At 41.2% G+C, this 20,644-nt stretch overlaps 1 protein-coding gene across 2 annotated transcripts; it reads right to left on the bottom strand.

Moving 5' to 3' along the window:
* Positions 1–175: 175 nt before the first annotated feature.
* On the bottom strand, positions 176–20,298 carry LOC118398121 (protein disulfide-isomerase A3-like). 2 transcript variants are annotated; one of them, XM_035793165.2, is made up of 14 exons: positions 19,982–20,298; positions 17,570–17,648; positions 13,030–13,147; positions 12,848–12,955; positions 8,392–8,521; positions 8,070–8,183; positions 7,585–7,710; positions 6,026–6,208; positions 5,674–5,782; positions 3,762–3,890; positions 2,890–2,969; positions 2,697–2,754; positions 1,564–1,659; positions 176–1,372 (listed from the first exon to the last, which is right to left on the bottom strand). In XM_035793165.2, the coding sequence occupies exons 1-13, from the start codon at positions 20,140–20,142 to the stop codon at positions 1,570–1,572; spliced, it is 1,485 nt and encodes a 494-aa protein (XP_035649058.1). In that variant the 5' UTR covers positions 20,143–20,298; the 3' UTR covers positions 176–1,372; positions 1,564–1,569. The 2 variants fall into 2 exon arrangements, with proteins under 2 accessions (XP_035649058.1, XP_052326303.1); XM_052470343.1 differs by having other exon boundaries at positions 176–1,659; positions 19,982–20,296.
* Between the last annotated feature and the right edge of the window lie 346 nt (positions 20,299–20,644).

Below are 20,644 nucleotides of genomic sequence, written 5' to 3'. Positions count from 1 at the left end.
CAGGGCATCATTGTGAGACACACCCTGTACATTCATTGCCCTGTACAAAACCAAGCAAATCCATATACAGTAATCCAACATTGGCTAGACCCTTTCTGAAATGCAAGGATACCCGACAAGCCCCCGATAAGACTCGAACAGTCGGACTATTAGCGAGAAGAAAGTCAAAGACACATCGAAGTCAGTAATTTTATTAAATGGTTTCAGCATCTTTTAAGTGAAAAAAATCAAAAGACAAACATTTCTTAGCGGATCAAACATAAACTAAGGATAATGGGTCCTCTGAGTGCCAAACTCTTGCAACAAATAAAATGTACATCAATAAATCAAAAGGCTCTGTCAAAAAAGAGACAATTAAGATTGCAAATATGTTCACACATTATGTACAGTACACAGAAAGTGAATTACTGTATTGCCTATACTATATAATAAATATGATAAATAACACACATCTATCTGGCCTTCATAGTCAAATCCAAACATTGTACATTCCTTTCAGAAGTTACTTGCTCTAAAAACAAATCTGGGGAAAATGGCATATAATGATAGAAACATAAATAAAAAACAGAATATTCAAAAACATAAAATGAAAACATTTGTTTTCAAGGAGACCGTGGTGGCTACTTGCCATTTTTGCCACTAATCTGAATATTGCCTTTGCAGTATTTCCAAAATTGTTAATTTGATATTTGCATGGGGGGAAAAAAGGAGAATGGGTGGGGATGTTTTGGGTTTTGTATGCAGTCAGTAGGCAGATAGGTGGTGAGCGGTTGGTTGGTTGTTGGTGCTGTGTGGAATGACACCAACTCTGTAGTTCAAGTACACATAAAAAGACCAGTGGGTACCTTTTGGAACTAGTTAATATGAAGCTATTTCAGACTATTTTACACAAGCAAGGTTAGCTGACCACCTCCTTGCTCCTGCTTTGTGAAATGCCAATGCAAAAGAGTGCTCAATATTAGCTGCCAATCTAGGGGTGTTGATGGGTTATCATTGGTGGAATGGATGGTATGGCTTATAGTGGTGAAGAAGAACTATAGTTCTGACATACAGGTGGTAAGTCAAGACCTAGAAACAAATAGGTGTTATTACAGTGTCATTATACAACGTCCATTCATTTCATGGTATTTGATGCATGACAAACCTGCACCAAACTGCTCCTTGGTGAGTTGATGCCGTTGATATTCATTTTGATTTTGTCCTTTAATGAAAGTAAATTGGGAAGGTTCGGTTCAGTCTCATGCCAAGACAATCAGCCTCATCTCCCTTCCAAGTCACTTGACATTAGAGGTTCGCAGTCCTCAATCTTTGTTCTCTCTTCCTCTGTAGAAATGTTATTTCTCCTCCTGAACAATTACAAGGGGCTCTGTTCCTAGAGAGTCAATTGTGTTACTTTCAAAACTATTGTTTCAAGGAACAAAATTATTGTGGGTAGATGTAGGTTTTTGGAGTGTCATTTCATCAGAAATAAAGAATCTTAGCAGAAGTTGTGAGTATCCACAACCGTAATTCCAGGGGTCTCAAGCTACATTTTCCATAATTACACCCCTGCCATCGCCTTACTTCTGTTCACAGGTCTTCTCTCACTCCGCTGACAACAGGAACGTGCGAGGATTCTCTCTTCAAGTACTTGATGAAGTCCTTCACTTCATGGGCTCCCTGGAATTAGAGGAAAACATTGTAAGCTCCCTTTGTAACCAAACATAAAATCTTTCATACATCAATACATGCAGTTTCCCCTAGGATTTTTTTCAGCAGTGGTGGCAAAGGTAGCAGGAGAAGTAGTTTCGCAAGCCATTGCTTCTAGTCATTGCGCTAACGCTAGTTAGCAACTTCCTTCAAACTGCACGCATAGACATAAAAATTGTACCTATGAGTTAATTTCCCTCTGGGTAAGTAGAAAACGTCTATCTGACACTATCCCTTTATAAGCACATCTTGGCAGAAATATATACACTACATGACCAAACGTATGTGGACCCCTGCTTGTTGAACATCTCATTCCAAAATCATCAGCATTAATACGGAATTGGTCCCCCTTTGTTGCTATAACAGCCTCCACTATTATTGGAAGTCTTTCCACTAGATGTTGGAACATTGCTGCAAGGACTTGCTTCTATTCAGTTACAAGAGCATTCGTGAGGTCGGGCACTAATTTTCGGCAATTAGGCCTGGCTCACAGTCGGGTGTTCCAATTCATCCCAAAGGTGTTAGAGATGGGGTAGTGTGTGCTGAAACCAAGAACAGATGATTTTTACACACTATGCGCTTCAGCACTCGGCTGTCCCGTTCTGTGAGCTTGTGTGGCCTATCACTTTGCAGCTGAGCTGTTGTTGCTCCTAGATGTTTCCACTTCACAACAAAATCACTTACAGTTGATCGGGGCAGCTCTAGCAGGGCAGAAGTTTAACGAACTGACTTGTTGGAAAGGTGGCATCATATGACGGTGCACGTTGAAAATCACTGAGTAAGGCCATTCTACTGCCAATGTTTGTCTATGGAGATTGCATGTCTGTGGCTGAAATAGCCGAATTCACTCATTTGAAGGGTTGTCCACATACTTTTGTATATCATCTCTATATATTATTTTTTTGGAGTGGCAGGTTGCTGCTAACTGAATATAGAGGAAACACTGGTATATGACTAGTTTGTGTCTGCTTGTGTAAAATGGTATTAACAGTGTAAGGGCACTTCACCTCATATCGCTTGGGCTGGTCCTTCTTGCCTGCCTGAGCAAAGTAGATGGTGGGAAACCTACAGAACAATAAAAGCGAGAGAGAGAGAAACACAATGAATGAATGACCAGAAACATGGGAAAAATAAATGGAAAGATAAGTGAGTCCTGATAGAAGGGAAAGGACAACCAGGTGATGAAATGTGACGTCTCACCCTTGCACATCAAAGCCTTGTGGAACATCATTGGCTGTGGCGTCCATCTTGGCAATTACAATATTAGGATCAGAGTAGAGCTGAGAAGAAAACAGGAGAATCAACCAATGACTAGGGTTGCATGCACACAATAATGTGGCTAGTCCGACTAATATAATAGTTTGATTGAAACCTTTATATGCTTCACAAGAAGAACGATTTCCCTAATAATCCTTTTTACATGGACACATCTGAAATCAGGCCCCCTGATCGGATTTTGATAAACTCACAAAATCTGCAATCAAAATAAACGTTCTACCACAGTGTTATTTTTGGGAAGTATATTTTATTCTGAGTTCGGATATATAAAGTTTGCATGTGAAAACTTTTTCTAAGACACAGAAATTTGGTTGTTCCAAACGTACTTCTTTCACGCTAAAGAGGGAGGCTTGCGCTACCGGTGCAGATTAAATACACCGCTGGAATGCCGATTAAGGTGTTTACATGTTCAAATAATTAGAAAGATTGCTCAGAAAACCAGGTGTTTTAATCGGCGTATGCTTACTTCGATTTTGACCTGACGCCGATGAAGATAAGCAGAGTAAGGTGTTTACATGACTTTTGCATGATCTGCCTACTGCCAGAATCGGTTTAATATTGAATTATTACTGTGCATATAAACGTACTCAGTGAGAACAAAGGGCGTAACTTGGATTTAGCTCTTTCCTTAATTTGACATATTACAATTTTCAATGGCCCACAAATGAGGCCATAATCGTGAACTGGGGCAGTAAATAAAAAAAATGAAAATTTTGTTCCAGAATTTAACCGTTTTAAATCATTTAAATGTGGCATTGGTGAGTCTGTATGAGTGCGTGTGTAGTCTTGCTCACCTGTTCTGCCAACTCCTTGTACTTGGGCTCCAGGCTCTTACAGTGACCACACCAGGGGGCATAGAACTCAATCAGCACGTCCTTCTCCGGGTCATTCACAATCTCCTCAAATGACTCCGCTACCACTACCTGCGAGAGGGCGCACACACAAACCCAGAGAAAATAATTCAAATTAAACTATTTGTCACATGCGCCTAATACAACAGGTGTCGACCGTTTCTGTGAAATGCTTACTTACAGTTGATGTCGGAAGTTTACATACACTTAGGTTGGAGTCATTAAAACTCGTTTTTCAACCAAACATTTCTGGTTAACAAACTATCTACTTTGTGAATGACACAAGTCATTTTCCCAACAATTGTTTACAGACAGATTATTTCACTTATCATTCACTGTATCACAATTCTAGTAGGTCAGAAGTTTACATACACTAAGTTGACTGTGCCTTTAAACAGCTTGGAAAATTCCAGAAAATGATGGCATGGCTTTAGAAGCTATAGGCTAATCGATGTCATTTGAGTCAATTGGAGGTGTACCTGTGGATGTGTATTTCAAGGCCTACCTTCAAACTCAGTGCCTCTTTACTTGACATCATGGGAAAATCAAAAGAAATCAGCCAAGACCTCAGAAAACATTTGGAGACCTCCACAAGTCTGGTTCATCCTTGGGAGCAATTTCCAAACGCCTGAAGGTACCACGTTCATCTGTATAAACAATAGTTCGCAAGAATAAACACCATGGGACCACACAGCCGTCATACCGCTCAGGAAGGAGACGTGTTCTGTCTCCTAGAGATGAACGTACTTTGGTGCAAAAAGTGCAAATCAATTATAGAACAAAAGCAAAGGACCTGGTGAAGATGCTGGAGGAAACAGGTACAAAAGTATCTATATCCACAGTAAAACGAGTCCTATATCGACATAAAATGAAAGGCCGCTCAGCAAGGAAAAAGCCACTGCTCCAAAACCGCCAGACTAAGGTTTGCAATTGCACATGGGGACAAAGATCATACTTTTTGGAGAAATGTCCTCTGGTCTGATGAAACAAAAATAGAACTGTTTGGCCATAATGGCCATCCTTATGTTTGGAGGAAAAAGGGGGAGGCTTGCTGAAAAACACCATCCCAACCGTGAAGCACGGGAGTGGCAGCATCATGTTGTGGAGGTGCTTTGCTGCAGGAGGGACTGGTGCACTTCACAAAATAGATGGCATCATGAGGGTGGAAAATTATGTGGATATATTGAAGCAACATCTCAAGACATCAGTTAAAGTTTGGTCGCAAATGGGTCTTCCAAATGGACAATGACTCCAAGCATACTTCCAAAGTTGTGGCAAAATGGCTTAAGGACAACAAAGTCAAGGTATTGCAGTGGCCATCACAAAGCCCTGACCTCAATCCCATAGAAAATGTGTGGGCAGAACTGAAAAAGCGTGTGCGAGCAAGGAGGCCTACAGACCTGACTCAGTTACACCAGCTCTGTCAGGAAAAATGGGCCAAAATTCACCGAATTTATTGTGGAAAGCTTGTGGAAGGCTACCCGAAATGTTTGACCCAAGTTAAACAATTTAAAGGCAATGTTACCAAATACTAATTGAGTGTATGTAAACTTCTGACCCACTGGGAATGTGATGAAAGAAATAAAAGCTGAAATAAATCACTCTACTATTATTCTGACATTTCACATTCTTAAAATAAAGTGGTGATCCTAACTGACCTAAGACAGGGAATTTTTACTAGGATTAAAATGTCAGGAATTGTGAAAAACTGAGTTTAAATGTATTTGACTAAGAGGCATGTAAACTTGCGACTTCAGCCGTACATGTGTGAATTGGCTAGAGAATGAACAAAATCAGAAACACAAATGTACTGTGATTGAGTATTGAATAATAACGTAGAAATACACACACACACCTTGACGGGGCCTTTGTTTTTCTCAGGGATGGGCTCCGACTTGATATAACGTTTTAGTCGTCCAGCAAAGTAATCCTCCAGGAATCTTTCCAGGGACTTCCCATCTCGCCTGTTAAATAGAATAATTATTTATTGTTGAACCAATGGCATTATCCAACCCACATCGCCCTCTTTGATAAGGGTTCATGTTAGATGATGGTTCGAGTTTGGGTAAGGATGAGAGATTGTCTGTGGATAGGGGTCTGATATTTCTTCACAACCATGTTCTCATGGTTAAAATTAGGGTAGTAGGGTTATATGTGGTAGGGCTCAGAAGTTAGGACTTAGTTGAGGTTCTATGCCTGTAACTCACGTGAACTCCTCCCTCATGGTGTACTTGAATCCCTGTTGTGTTCTGATGGTCACGAAGGGTAGATCTCCTCCGTCCGACGCCCCCAGACCAAACTCCTCCTCCAGCTCATCCACAAAGTCCCTGCGATTGGCCACGGCAAAACTCAGGCCCTGGGACGCAAACTGAGAACCCACCTTCATCACCCTGAGGAGAGAGAATGAAAGACATTAAACAATAATAATGGTAAGTGACTTAATATACCACCTTGTATACAATATTTGGGGCTCAGATAATACATGTATTGTTTGAAGGATGAGATCTAAATCAAAATAAATAATCTAAGCGAATATACATACATGATGTTAAGTTCATGTTTTAAGTATCCCTATATTTCTATTATTTATACACCTGCGCAGGAGTCTCACTGGAGATGGACCTGGCCTGAGTGTGATGGCAACTATGTACTGTGGTAATACGGTGAAGTAAACGTTGTTAAACTGGAACCTAGTCACTGTGTCATTTTGAGTTAACACATAAGAGATACAGTACCAGTCAAAAGTTTGGACACACCTACTCATTCAAGGGTTTTTCTTTATTTGCAAAAACCATCAAGCGCTATGATGAAAATTGCTGTGGGGATGTTTTTCAGTGGCAGGGACTGGGAGACGAGTCAGGATCGAAGCAAAGATGAACGGAGCAAAATACAGAGAGATCTGCTCCAGAGCACTCAAGAGCTCAGACTGGGGCGAAGGTTCACCTTCCAACAGGACAACGATCCTAAGCATACAGTCAAGACAACGCAGGAGTGGCATCAGGACAAGTCCTTGATTTGTCCAGCCAGAGCCCGGACTTGAATCCGATCGGACATCTCTGGAGAGACCTGAACATAGCTGTGCAGAAACACTCCCCATCCAACCTGAGCTTGAGAGGATCTAGAGAAGAGAATGGGAGAAACTCCCCAAATACAGGTGGGCCAAGCTTGTAGCGTCATACCCAAGAAGACTCAAGGATGTAATCACTGCCAAAGGTCCTTCAACAAAGTACTGAGTAAAGGGTCTGAATACTTATGTAAATGGTATATTGCGTTTTTTTTATAAATTAGCAAAAATGTACCAAATAGGATTTCAGTAACAAATGAAAAACAGAACTGAAATAAAATAATGTTTAGTTTAATTGTGGGTTATCTAATTTGAGTGTTTTAAAGCAGTGGTTCTCAACAGGTTTTGCCTCAAAAACCAAAATTGAACCAGGTAGTCGGGACCCAATATTCACATTGCAATTGTTTTAACGAAATGCAATCTGTATTGACAATAAATGTAGTAATTATATGACAATATTCCCACCCTTTCATTATAAATAATTCCATTCAACATATTCTTGATGAAGAATATCGGTAAACTCACTGGTTTGAGCCCGACCGCAAAAATCAACCAAATCGGCAAAATAGCACTGCTAGTAGCTCTCTATATAAAAAAAAAAGCAGATTTTTTTTGGGGGGGGTGAGTCTTTATATTTTTTTTACTTCGACACCCGTGACCCATCAATTGAGACTCACTGGTTTAAAGTGTTATGGTACTAACCTGTTCCTCCAATAGTTGGTGCCTTTGGGGTTCTGCAGGTAGTCCAAATCATAGTACGCAGTCAACAAGTCCTGCCCCTTCAGCTTATCTCTGTTCTCATTGGTCAGATGGGGGCACATTCCAAAACTGACCAAAAACAGTAAAAAGGGAGACCAACAATGTTAGACAGTCAAGTAGAGGTAGAGGTTAAGAGCGTTCGGCCAGTAACCGAAGGGTCGCTGGTTCGAATCCTCAAGCCAACTAGGTGAAAAATTTCTCAATGTGCCCTTGAGCAAGGCAATTAACCCTAATTGCTCCTGTAAGTCGCTCTGGAGAAAAGCATCAGCTAAATAACTAACCTGTAAAAAATAAAAATGTAAATGAAAAGACGAATAGGGATATGATAGGGAGAAAGTGTTAGAAAGAGATGCAGAAAAAAAGAGACATTAAAGTAACACAGACATTAGAGTAGATAAAGAGTAGACAGAGGGGAGCAGTTGTCTTACATGTTGTCTCTGATGAAGCGCCGCAGTGTGTGGGTGGTGATCGTCTCAGTGAAGCGCAGCACGCTCTCCTCAAACTTACTGCTCAGTCTTGGGGGTCTGAAGAGCAGAACACGCCTGGAGAGACACGGGGAAAATAATGTAGTCGTTTGGTCACACCATAGCAGTGTTTCTCAATCCATTCCTGGATGTACACAATTTTGCTCTAGCCCAGCACTAAGAAACCTAATTGAAATCTACAGGGTTATCTTGATCACTCACTTCTTCCCATTCTCTCCATATCCCTCCCTCCCTCTACCCTATCCTCCCTCTCCCTTGCTCTCACTCAGTGTCCACCCCGTGTTTGAGGCCCAGGGTCATGTCGATGGTGTGGGCGAAGCGGAAGTGCTCCCTCATGACGCTGGCCGCCTTCAGAAACTCTACCAGCTGACCACTGTCAGGCCCAGAAAAAAATCCTGAGGGAAGAGAGAAGTATGGAGAGAAAGTACATTAGCCCTCTCCAACACATCGAGTGTGTTGGCTTCCACCATGTTGTATTCACCTCTCACAAGCTTTTCAGAGCAGTGGACATGAAATCATTTATAACCAATGTGAAAAGTACAGATTCAGGGAGCCATTTAAAGGGGCAGCGCAGGGGGCTCCTGAGTGGCGCAGCGGTCTAAGGCACTGCATCGCAGTGCTAGAGGCGTCACTACAGACCCTGGTTCGATCCAGGGCTGTATCACAACCCTGGAGTCCCATAGCGCGGCGCACAATTGGCCCAGCTTGGTTCGGGTTAGGGAAGGGTTTGCCCACGGGGGGTTTTACTTGGCTCAATGCGCTCTAGCGACTACTTGTGGCAGGCAATGGACATTACTCGACCTTCGCCTCCCGAGCCCATTGGGGAGTTGCAGCCATGGGAGAAAAAGGTGCAGTAAAACACGTGATTTTCCTTTGTTTTATAAACACATTTCCACACTATGAGGTAGATTATTATCCACACTATTATATACATGGCAGCCAATTCTAACCAGGGTTAAACGAGGTAAATGGAATGGAATTCCCTTTTTATGCACTTCTCTCTATATGCGTATTCTGAACTTGAATGTAAGCATGAGAATAGCATGCTATTCACCTACTATTTGTTCGGGGTGGAGATCTAAGTAATGAAGGATTGTACAGATACACCGTATTCTGACCTGGACTTTATTCCCTCATAATTCCACCACCGTTACACGCGAGGAAACCATGAATAAGGTTCAGCGAATTTACCGGTTCTACTTTCATTTTCCCCCGATAGAAATAACAGCATTCTCCATGCACTGTAATTCCTAAATGGATAAGAGCTACAGATAAGAGCTAGGTAAATGAGTAATCCATTTGGAGAAGATTGTAAATACACATGTTTTAGATTATTTTTTCCTTATGATCCCTAGAGACGAATATGAAACCAGTCATACGGAAGCATATGACTGGTTTCATTTGACAATTTGTATCATGTTTAATATTAGCCACTGTCGGCAGCCACCATCAGTATTAAACACATACATTTAGAACTGCCACTTTCGTGTTTGTTTTCTTCAATTTGTAGCTGACATTTTGCATCATCTCATTCTGTTTCTCTTTCTTACCGTTTACCTTTCTTTCACGCCTGTGTAGTTGTTCCTGAGGGTCGCTAGCATTAGGGGATCATATTAGGCTCATGTTGAGCAATAATTTGGGACATGTAGCATATTTAAATCATTATGGAACTCCGACCACACACAGCAGGTTAAACCAGGAGCACGGTTCACAACGAACTGGACCGTTGTCATACAGTTCCATTAGTAAGGGTAGATTTATAGGACTATTGTTCTATAAATCATTTTTAAAATACATTCTAAATGACAATTATTCAAATCTAAAAGATAAAATTCAACGTGAGCAACCTTAGATCATTGGAACAGGTTGAACTTGAAATCATTCTCACAATAAAATGGCTACGCTATGAAACCACACACTTGCAGAGACTTTGATATTACTGGCAGCAATTGATATGGTGTAAACAATGTGCTCTCCAAACGGCCGTTAACTGTGAGGGCCAAGATGCCCATTCATGGACTTTGGTTCGCTATACAAGTCGGGGGATGCTATTCGCGAGGATATATTGTTGTCTCACGATTCCCGAGCATAAAACATAGGCGATGTTGAGTGTGCTGCCTGGCTATATTGACAAAAAAAATGGATTCCATATGGGATTCAAATGGTGAGCTTTTGCAGAGATGGGGCTCCATCTATCACAGGATGGCAGGCAGGCCTCTGCCCTCTAGTTATGAATGTGTCTGTCATATGGGAGGCATTTTATGATACACTGAAAGCAACTGGCGGCAAAAGAGCTTGGCACAGAACTCGATACGGTATACCCCGCAGGTAACTTCAAATGTAAACTACATCAAAACACATCCACTGTGCGCACGCCTGTTCGCAAAACTATGTGGAGATATGGGATCAGAGCATGACAATGTTCGATCACACACCGAGGCTTGGTGGTTATCGAGGGGGGAGTGTTGGAAAGATTTTTCACATTGAGAGAGGAACTGTTGTCATTCAGAATGAACTTGGTTGATTTTCTGAAGAAAATAACAGGACAGCATCAGTAAGTGTCTCACACGAATGTCCCACACAATCCGTTTGACTGTGTTCCTGGCTCAGTTGACATGCCAGTAAATGAAATCGAACAGCTGATCAAGCTTTTCATGTGACCAAATGGATTCACGGGTCACTGCAGAGGAGTTTTGGTTCCTGATTCAAAGGGAATACCCTGCCGTCTCCCTCTGAGCATTAATGCCGCGTTAAAATCAACTGGGAACTTGGAACTCTGGAATCAATGTCTTCTGACTTCAGTGCGTTCAAGACAACTGGGAACTCCGGAAAGAAACGAGCTCCGACTGGGAAAAATAGTTTTCAACGGTCATCCAACTCGAGAACTCAGGCCTCTTTCTAGAGCTCCAATTTCCAAGTGGACCTCATATTTTTCAGAGTTCTCAGTTGTCTTGAAAGCACCATAAAACTCATTGTAGGCTACCCTTTGCCAGCTCATATCTGTGTGATGCTGGATTCTGTGTTCTCGTCTGCATTTAAAACCAAATATCGATCCAAGTTGGATGTGACAGCAGAGATGAGGTGCGCACTGTCGACCATGAACCCTGACTTTGACAAGCTCCGACGCGACATGCATCAAGTACACCCATCTCATTAGTGGTGTTGAGATAAGAGACATTATGTCAGACTAATTTGCAATTGACTGCCATCGCCCCAAATAAAGTAAAAATCTGTTCATTACATCATTTCACACGTTTGGGTAGAGAGAATTTTCTGATATCAAAATGGGGTCTTGGGACAATTTTTTTTGTAAACCCCCGATCCAGGCTGTATCGCACCCGGCCGTGTTTGGGAGACCCATCATTGGCCCAGCGTCATCCAGGTTTGGCCGGAGTAGGCCGTCATTATAAATAAGAATTTGTTCTTATCTGACTTGCCTTGTTAAATAAAGTTTTTTAAATGTATTTTTTATCTACAAGATCAGAGTATTTTTAAATCTACCAGTTGGTGCTGAAATGGAGACGAATATGCATATTAGATCTGGGCTATATATTGAATGAATTCGATTCATTTGAATTGATGTTCCGTGCAATATTCCAAATGCCTCTATCGCAATAATATTTTTTGTATTTTTATGAGTTTATGTCCGCTTGTTCTCATGTCTTTTTGGTCTCGTGCGCCTTCCCATTTACACCAGAGCTCTGAATATAATGACGAGATGCCTGTTGTTCCAAAGGAGGGAAGGCAGGAGACAAGCTTCAGGACAAAAGAAAACAGAGAAATGCTTTGGGCTTATTTTGGACAGATTTTAGCGAGAGGTTCTCGCTACATCTCTTCCTCTCTGTTTACTTACACACACACACACACACACACAAAGTTGAGAGATCACTTCTTCCTTTCTGAAAAGCGGTTTCAACTCGCTATTTGCATTTGAGGTTTGGTCCAACAGAATGGGTCATATGGAGAAACACATTGAGACATTATTTTATTGTAATAGAGGAGAAGTTAACCTGTCGAACGATACCCTTTTTAATGTCTCAACTACTCAAATTGCGCACAAAGCAGACATTACTAAAAACAGGCGTAACAAGAAATATTGATTCTGGAAAATGAATGCTCAAATATTGCGGCAGCATTTTTGCCAAAGATTGTTATACTAGCTGTCTAGTCTGTGTTTTATAATTGTGCAATAAGCATAAAACACAATTATATAAGAATTGGCAACTTGTTCTCATTCTTAGAAATAAGGTAGGCCACTCGATTTCAACATCTTAAAAAAGTGGACAGGCTAGCATACTGTTCAAACAATTGGAGAAGGGTGTGTTTAGACTAATTTCATAGGCCCTGAATTCGTTACATTATTGCAGTGTTTGAAATTAAGTGTATTTTATCTTTTAAAAAAGTGTACAACAAAGCTTTTTGCATTGTTGGTTAAGGGCTTGTATATAAGCATTACTGTAAGGTCTCTACATCTGTTGTATTCGGCGCATGTGACAAATAACACTTGATCAGATTTATATGGAGATTTTTTTTTAGTGGAGATTTATATCGTGACATGCTCATAAGTTTGGGGAAAGAAATTCAGATATGATTTTTAAGCCATATTGCCCAGCTCTAATGCATATACACCGAGTACACAAAACATTAAGAACACCCGCTCTTAACATGAAAAACTGACCAGTTAAATCCAGGTAACTATCCTCTTCTAGAGGACGACTTACCCACTACACTGGCGTCAAAGTGGTTGACAAAGGCCTCGAGATCTGCTTCCCTGCGCAGGGTAACAGAGTTGGGTCCAGCCTGCTTCTTCATGAAGTGGACAATGCCATCTGTGTGTATGCAGACAAATTCATTAGTAGGCCTAACATGATTAGTGTACTCTAACAACATTCAAACCACACACCTGCGGAGCGTGGCCCATCATAGGACGAGGCATCTTCTCCGTTTCTGAAGATCTTGAGCGTGGGGTACCCTGTGACCCCAAAACGCCCACATGTGTCTGGGCTCGCTGTGCAGTCCACCTGAGGGGTGAGAGATTGAGATGATAGGGAAGGAGGGAGGTAGAGAGAGAAAGAGGGAATGCAAGAGGAGAGAGAAAGGGATAGAAACATATGATAGAAAGCTACATTTGTGAGAAAAGTAGGGAGAAAGATAATGAAATGGAGATGAGAGGCAATATAAAGTAGGGCTGAGCAATATATCGATTAATTCTAATTTATGTTTTTGCACGATATTCCAAATGCCTGTATTTTGTTAAAGATTTTATGTCTGCTTGTTCTCATGTTGTATTTTTGGTCTCGTCTCATTCGCCCCTCTGTACTGTGTGAACCTTCTCATTTACACCAGAGATCAGTATATAATGACAAGATGCACGTCTCCGCCCTAAAAATGGGAGTAGTTGTCCCAAAGGCGGGAAGGCAGGCGACAAGCTTAGGTCCAAAATAAGCCCATGGAAACGCATTGGCCTTATTTTGGACAGATTTTATCGAGAGTGAAACCTATCGCTTCGTCTCTTCCTCTACGGTTTACACACACACACACACCAAGCCCATCCCCCTGCCCCTCACTCCAACCAAGATGAGATCACATCTTCCTCTATGTCAAGCGGTTTCAACTCGCTATTTACATTTGAGTTTTGGTCCAACAGAATGGGTCATATGGACACTAAAACACATTGTGACATTACTGTAATAGAGGAGAAGTTAACTTCTCTAACGATACCCTTTTTATGTCTCAAATACTCAAATTGCACACAGAACAGACATTACTAAAACGAGAGTATCAATGAACATTGATTCTGGAAAATGAATGCTCAGTTTGTTGTGCGCGACAATGGGGGTACCCGCATACCTCTAGCAGCATTTTGCCAAAGACTGTTATACTAGCTGTCTCGTCTTTGTTTTATAGCATAAAACACAATTATATAAGGAATTGACCTGTCGTTCTCAATCTGAGAAATAAGGTAGGCCACTTGATCAGCACCTGAACAAAGTGGACAGGCTAACATGCTGTTCAAACAGTTGGGAGACGGACAGAAGGGTGTTCAACCTTGTTAGCTAGCAAAAAGATCCAAGTTGGCTAAACTTGAAATATAAAGATTAGCTGGCTAAATCACTAGCACATGGGCTTGAGAGATTGTTGATGAGACCCGTGTGAATTTTCTAAAGCCTAATGCCTGCTACAAGAAGTTTGTCATTAAAAGTGTTAGGTTCTAAATAAAGAGTAAAACACTCACGGAGGCTTAGTAAATCTTAAACCAAGTGTATTCACCCATGGGGTCATACAGCTGCACAAGACAAAGAACATATTCACACAAGCACAGGTATTGAACCCTTTCTCCTATGCTGAGCCCCTCCTCACACATCTGAACAGCCAATTGTTGTTCTGTTGCTATCTAGAACATTAGTGATATATGTTCTTCCTCACTTCATCTAACCTGACCTCTGCCCAAATTCCTCACTCCTCCCCCAACTCACGGCTGTCATGTTGACCTGTACCAGACTCTCTCTTCTCCTCTCATAGGATCCCTTATGGCTAACAATAACATATCCTGACAGAATGTAAACGTTATACATAGCCCTCTCTCCCTCAGTGACATGAATAAGTCAGAAGGCAGAACCAACAAGTCAGAACCCATCAGTAGTGAATGTGCATTATGCATGGTTCTAGTTAAACTTGTAACAAAAAAAGGGCATTTTTCAGTAAAATACACATGACAGCCTGCTTGGAATTTGCCAAAAGGCCCATAAACACTCAGACCATAAGAAACAAGATTCTCTGGTCTGATGAAACCAAGATGGAACTCTTTTGCCTGAATGCCAAGCGTCACGCCTGGAGGAAACCTGGCACCATCCCTACGGTGAAGAATGGTGGTGGCAGCATCATGCTGTAGGGATGTTTTTCAGCGGTAGGGACTCGGGAACTAGTCAGGATCAAGGAAAAGATGAACAGAGCAAAGTACAGAGAGATCCTTGATGAAAACCTGCTCCAGAGCACTCAGGACCTCAGACTGGGGCGAAGGTTCACCTTCCAACAGGACAATGATCCTAAGCACACAGCCAAGACGATGCAGGAGTGGCTTCAGGACAAGTCTTTGAATGTCTTTGAGTGGCCCAACCAGAGCCCAGACTTGAACCCTATCGGACATCTCTGGAGGGACCTGAAAATAGCTGTGCAGCAATGCTTCCCATCCAACCTGACAGCGCTTGAGGATCTGCAGAGAAGAATGGGAGAAACTCCCCAAATACAGGTGTGCCAAGTTTGTAGCGCCATACCAAAGATGACAATGCTGTAATCGCTGCCAAAAGTGCTTCAACAAAGTACTGAGTAAAGGGTCTGAATACTTATGTAAATGTGATATTTCCGGTTTACATTTTTTTAAACAAATTAGCTAACATTTCTAAAAAACTGTTTTTGCTTTGTCATTATGCGGTATTGTGTGTGGATTGATGAGGGGGGAACGATTGAATAAGTCTGTAATGGAACCAAGATGTGGAGAAAAAAAATCAAGGTCTGAATACTTCCCGAAGGGATTGTATATCATGAATTGCCCATAAGTTTGAAAGAAAGGTGTTGTGATTTTCAGGCCATATCGCCCAACCCTAACAAAGTACATTAGCCGTTTCCCCTCAAATTGTCACGGATCCCCCCCATACCGTTGCCGATTCCATGCACCGGTTCCGGAGGTCTACAGTACGTCACCGGCCTCTAGGCGTCACTGAACTGTCTCCTTACGCACACCTGGCTCCATTTCCCCTGATTAGTAATTGTATAAATTGTGCCCATTGTTCACCATCGTCTTGGTCAGTTATTATTCCCATGTCCGTTGGTCTTGCGAGTACCATTACACATTTTGTAGTAGTCAGCAGGATAAGTGTACTCTAAATGTGTGTCTAGGTCATTAGGCCCCATTAGACATGCACCTGTCTGGGGAGTGGGCATGTCTGTTTATTTTTGTACCATTGCTATGGCTCTGTTTCTATGCCCTAATATGAAACCAAACTCAAATTAGTGCAAGGCAAAAAGACAATGGTGGATGAAACATTAACATAAAGAGGAGTTACGATGTGTGTGGCGTATGAATGAAACCTGTATAAAAAAAGTGTGTGCCAAGGCTGGAAAGGGAGTTCCTTCATGAACAAGCTCGGCTTATATTACTTTGTAATAAAGTCTTATTGAACTCACAGGCTCTGCTATTCCGTGTATGGTCATTACGGGTCTCGTCCCGTGTATTTATTAGAGGTTTAACCTCGCTCTTTTTTGGGGGTTACATCCCTGTCTTAGTGGTTCCAAACTTCTTCCATTTAAGAAATGGTATAGAGGGAAATAGTCCTATAATTCTTACAACCTAAAACTTCTTACCTGGAAATATTGAAGACTCATGTTCAAAGGAACCACCAGCTTTCATATGTTCTCATGTTCTGAGCAAGGAACTGAAACGTTAGCTTTCTTACATAGCACATATTGCACTTTTACTTTCTTCTCCAACACTTTGTTTTTGCATTATTTAAACCAAATTGAACACGTTTCATTATTTACTTGAGGCTAAATTGATTCTATTGATGTATTATATTAAGTTAAAATAAGTGTTCATTCAGTATTGTTTAATTGTCATTATTACAAATAAATAAACGGTAAAAAAAAAAAGGAATTTAAAAATATTTTTTATTTTTTTAATAAATTGGCCGATTGATCGGCATCGTCTTTTTTGGTCCTCCAATAAATCGGTATCGGCGTTGAAAATCATAATCGGTCGACCTCTAATTAAAACCCCCATTTACGTATTCCTGTGCCTGTTTCCAATCATTTATACAATGTGACCCATATCCCATGGGTTATGGGCAATTCCACAGTTAGAGTGATGCTGAGACTCAGATTTTGTACTTTAAAATGTATGCCAAACAAAAACAATTATTTGCGAAGTTAAATAAACCATACAAATCTATGCACAAGGTACACTTAACTTCCACAGAGAATTTTGACACCGTAACCGTTTCAGCGCGTACTGCATTCAGCCCACCACAGGAGTCGCTAGTGCGCGATGAGACAAGGATATCCCTGCCGGCAAAACCCTCCCTAACCCGGACGACGCTGGGCCAATTGAGCGCCGCCCCATGGGCCTCTCAGTTGCGGCCGGCTGCGACAGAGCCTGGGCTCGAACCCAGAATCTCCAGTGGCACAGCTAGCACTACGATGCAGTGCCTTTTTGCAGCGCCACTCGGGAGGCACTACAAAAACACTTGACGAACAGGTCAGATGCAAATTTGGTAACAGAATGATGGTTTGTGCTGTCATTCTGTAAACAAAGTTTACACTATGCCGGTGCAGTGAGAGTGGGCCATGCAGGGCATGCAACTACCAATTAACATTGTGTAACCCTGGATAACGGCAAGAGTTCAAACACCTGGTCATTTTGTTATGCATTATTATGCATTCATAAGTACCTTAGCAAGTGGAACTGTCCCCTTCAGTCGAGTGGCTGCGGTCTCAAAATCTGGGGCTAGTTTCTTACAATGTCCACACCTGAAGAGCAAATAAACATACAGCAGATTAAGGTAGATATAACACAAGGAACAGAATCAGAATCAAGAAACAGGCAATGCAATTAATAACATAGTTATGTGTGGGTAGAAATGTGTTATACCTGTAAAAGGCATAAGCAAATTGGGTTTAAAAGAAATCTTCCTCACCAAGGTAAGCCAATTTTGAAGAATAATATCAATAGCTCAGCCTCAAATACAGTGACGTGTATTCATGGGTGCCAAGGGAAGCCAGGCTTCCCCCAAAAAAAAAAGTTTTAAAAAAAATAAAAAGACATAAAATCATTTATCTATCGTCTCTCTGTGTTTCATAATTTTCCTTAAATTTGCAAGAGGCTGAATGTATCGCACAGGAGAAAGCATCCGAGCGATTGAAACAGCACCACTCTGTCTCTCTATGTGTAGGCCATCTGATTATGTCTGGTCCAAACAAGTATGACATTGTTGCCGCCTGTAGCATTAAAGGCAAGGGAAGTGTTAGAGGTTCACCTAGGGGTCATGATAGGGGTTGTACCAAATGTTTGATGTATTATAATAATTGATTATGCTTATGTTGTATTAATAGAAGGGGGGGGGGGTTATAAGACCCCGCCCTCCTTACATTTATAGGGTCATAGACTACAGATTAACAATATATTCATTATAGAGGTTTAGTATTGTTCCATAGTTGTTTTCTGGTCTTTGCCTTTTATAAAAGAGACCTCTCTGAGAAATGTGTGACTGTGAAGACAGAAATCTGCAGGGGAGTGTAAAAGATAAGAGATTAGTCAGACATTCCACTATAAATCAACGTGAACATTTACTGCTAAGCTTTTACATAGTTACATAAATAAGAGTTTGTGTTGAGTAGGCATGGTTTTGGTCTCATGAGTAAAAGATAATGACGTAGGCAGTGACATCACTAGGGCTGGACTTCGGGTTTAATAAAATAACATGGGACCTTTTCTTTGATGCAGTCAACTTCTGGTCTGCAATTGCATTAATAAAGGTTTTGAATGATTTCATTAAAGATAGTCATAATGCTAATTTCACAAATGAGCCAATGATTGACAAGGAACAAGGAAACAAACCCCAACAGAAGCCATCAAGCATCTGGCCTCCCCTTGACAAAAAAAGAGGCATCAAGCATCTGGCCTCCCCTTGACAAAAAAAAGAGGACACATTTGCCAATCAGCATTGAGCTAAACTGAGCGAGCTCAACTTAAAATTGGCAATTTTTCTAAATTAGCCATGGATGGAGATAGGGATTTGGACTTGTGGTTTTACTTAATTCTGTACTGGCCAATGCTTATAAATGGTGATTCTGATCCAACCAAGAAGTCATACATTGTTGTTCCCCTGGAATGAGAGGACGAAAGTTCAATATAGCTAAATGTATAAGGTTCATGTTAACTAGGCTAGCTAACGTTGCCCATGAATGGAAGTTAGGCTAGCGAGCAAGCATTTTAGACAGGTAGCCTAGTAGGAAAACAAAAAAAAATAAGTGTGTACTGTATGACAAAGTGATCACGTTTAGCCAACATGAAAAAGGAGGATGGCATTAGCAGATCTCTACAAATCGAACGCACACAGAAATCAGAACCATAGACAGCCACATCATATTTAGCGAATGTTGAATAGAGACTAAATCGTTTTTGGTATCTTTTAGATGTCACTGTATTAGACTAAGCATAGATGATATGTTGAAGTTGAAACGGGGCTCTAATAGTGGGGGGCAGCTCCTGTTTTCTTTGCGGTAACTGTGTGGTTCTAAATCAATAACGTTAGTTGTTTGGTTGTCCGAAAATGTCGGAAACATTAACTTGCTCGACAATGCTGTAGGTCATATGACTGACTGTATGATACTCTACATGCAATATGCTTTGTAGACTTCACTGGACAGAGGTTGCTATCCGGTTTTGTGATAAAACAAAAGGTGTGGTTGAATGTATTTTGCCACTGTCTTCTTGTCTCGGAACTAACCAGGTTTATGGAGCAAACAAACGCAATTGTCACAACAGGTTGTAATTTTTTTTTTTTTTTTTTTGGGGGGCTCGACCTCCCAGTGATTTTACCCACGGCCACTGCTCAAATAGTGTTTGCAAATATGGCCAACTGCAAGCTAGTTGCCAACAGTTTGGCAGATGATGGCCGATTCAGAGAATATAACTACTGTAGCTAGCTAACATTAGCTGATGGCTGACTAACGTAACATATCTTGGACAGTTGCCTAGCCGACAAATCACTATCATTAGATATTTGACTAAAATGACATTACATGTGTAGAAATTACAATGGATTGACATAAAATAATGTTTCATTTGTATTCTCTCTCACCATGGAGCGTAGAATTTCACTAGCATGGTCTCGTGCTCCGCTGCCAGGTAATCGAAATCTGCGTCCCCTAACTCGAGCACATCACCCCGTGCGACTACCGCTCCAGAAAATATGAGAACCGATAACAAGAAAGGAGGGATGACCGACAAAAAGGAAGCCATATTTCTAAATACTTCAAGTGAACAAAATAACAAAATCTTCTATTTAAATACAGAAACATAAAATGGCACCTATGCTGTAAAGAAGACCCTCACTGTCACCTGCTGGCTCCTCTCCGGAAAAACGCGATAGAGTAGACAGAGTAGACAATTGAGAGGTGGGATATAAACAGAATATGCCGGGAAATGACCTTGTCATTGGTCGAGGACATACATTGATGCCATGTAAGTAGTACATTGGTCCACTTCAACGTCAATCATAGTACATCCCTAGCCTACCATACAGGACAGTAGCTAATCATCAAGGCGTTTGCTTTCTTCAGAGAGGTGTCCGGGGTATAATCCCAGATCAATGCTACAATGCTACACTTGTGATTTTTGAGGAGGGATACCGATCTCAAAACAGATGGTATATGACATGGCCATGGAAATATCACGTTCAAATATCAAACAAATAATTATTTCACTATAAATTATAGAAAAATCATGTGAAGGGCACATCACA

The sequence above is a fragment of the Oncorhynchus keta genome, chromosome 19 (assembly GCF_023373465.1).
Source record: "Oncorhynchus keta strain PuntledgeMale-10-30-2019 chromosome 19, Oket_V2, whole genome shotgun sequence".
NCBI lineage: Eukaryota > Metazoa > Chordata > Actinopteri > Salmoniformes > Salmonidae > Oncorhynchus > Oncorhynchus keta.
This window is presented reverse-complemented; position numbering and strand designations above follow the sequence as displayed.

Coding starts and splice junctions, on each gene's coding strand:
- LOC118398121 (XM_035793165.2), bottom strand. CDS start 20,142: ATGGCTTCCTTTTTGTCGGTCATCCCTCCTTTCTTGTTATCGGTTCTC. Junction 12,956..13,029: donor TGATGGGCCACGCTCCGCAG/GTGTGTGGTTTG, acceptor GCATACACACAG/ATGGCATTGTCCACTTCATG. Junction 1,660..2,696: donor ACCAGCCCAAGCGATATGAG/GTGAAGTGCCCT, acceptor CTCTAATTCCAG/GGAGCCCATGAAGTGAAGGA.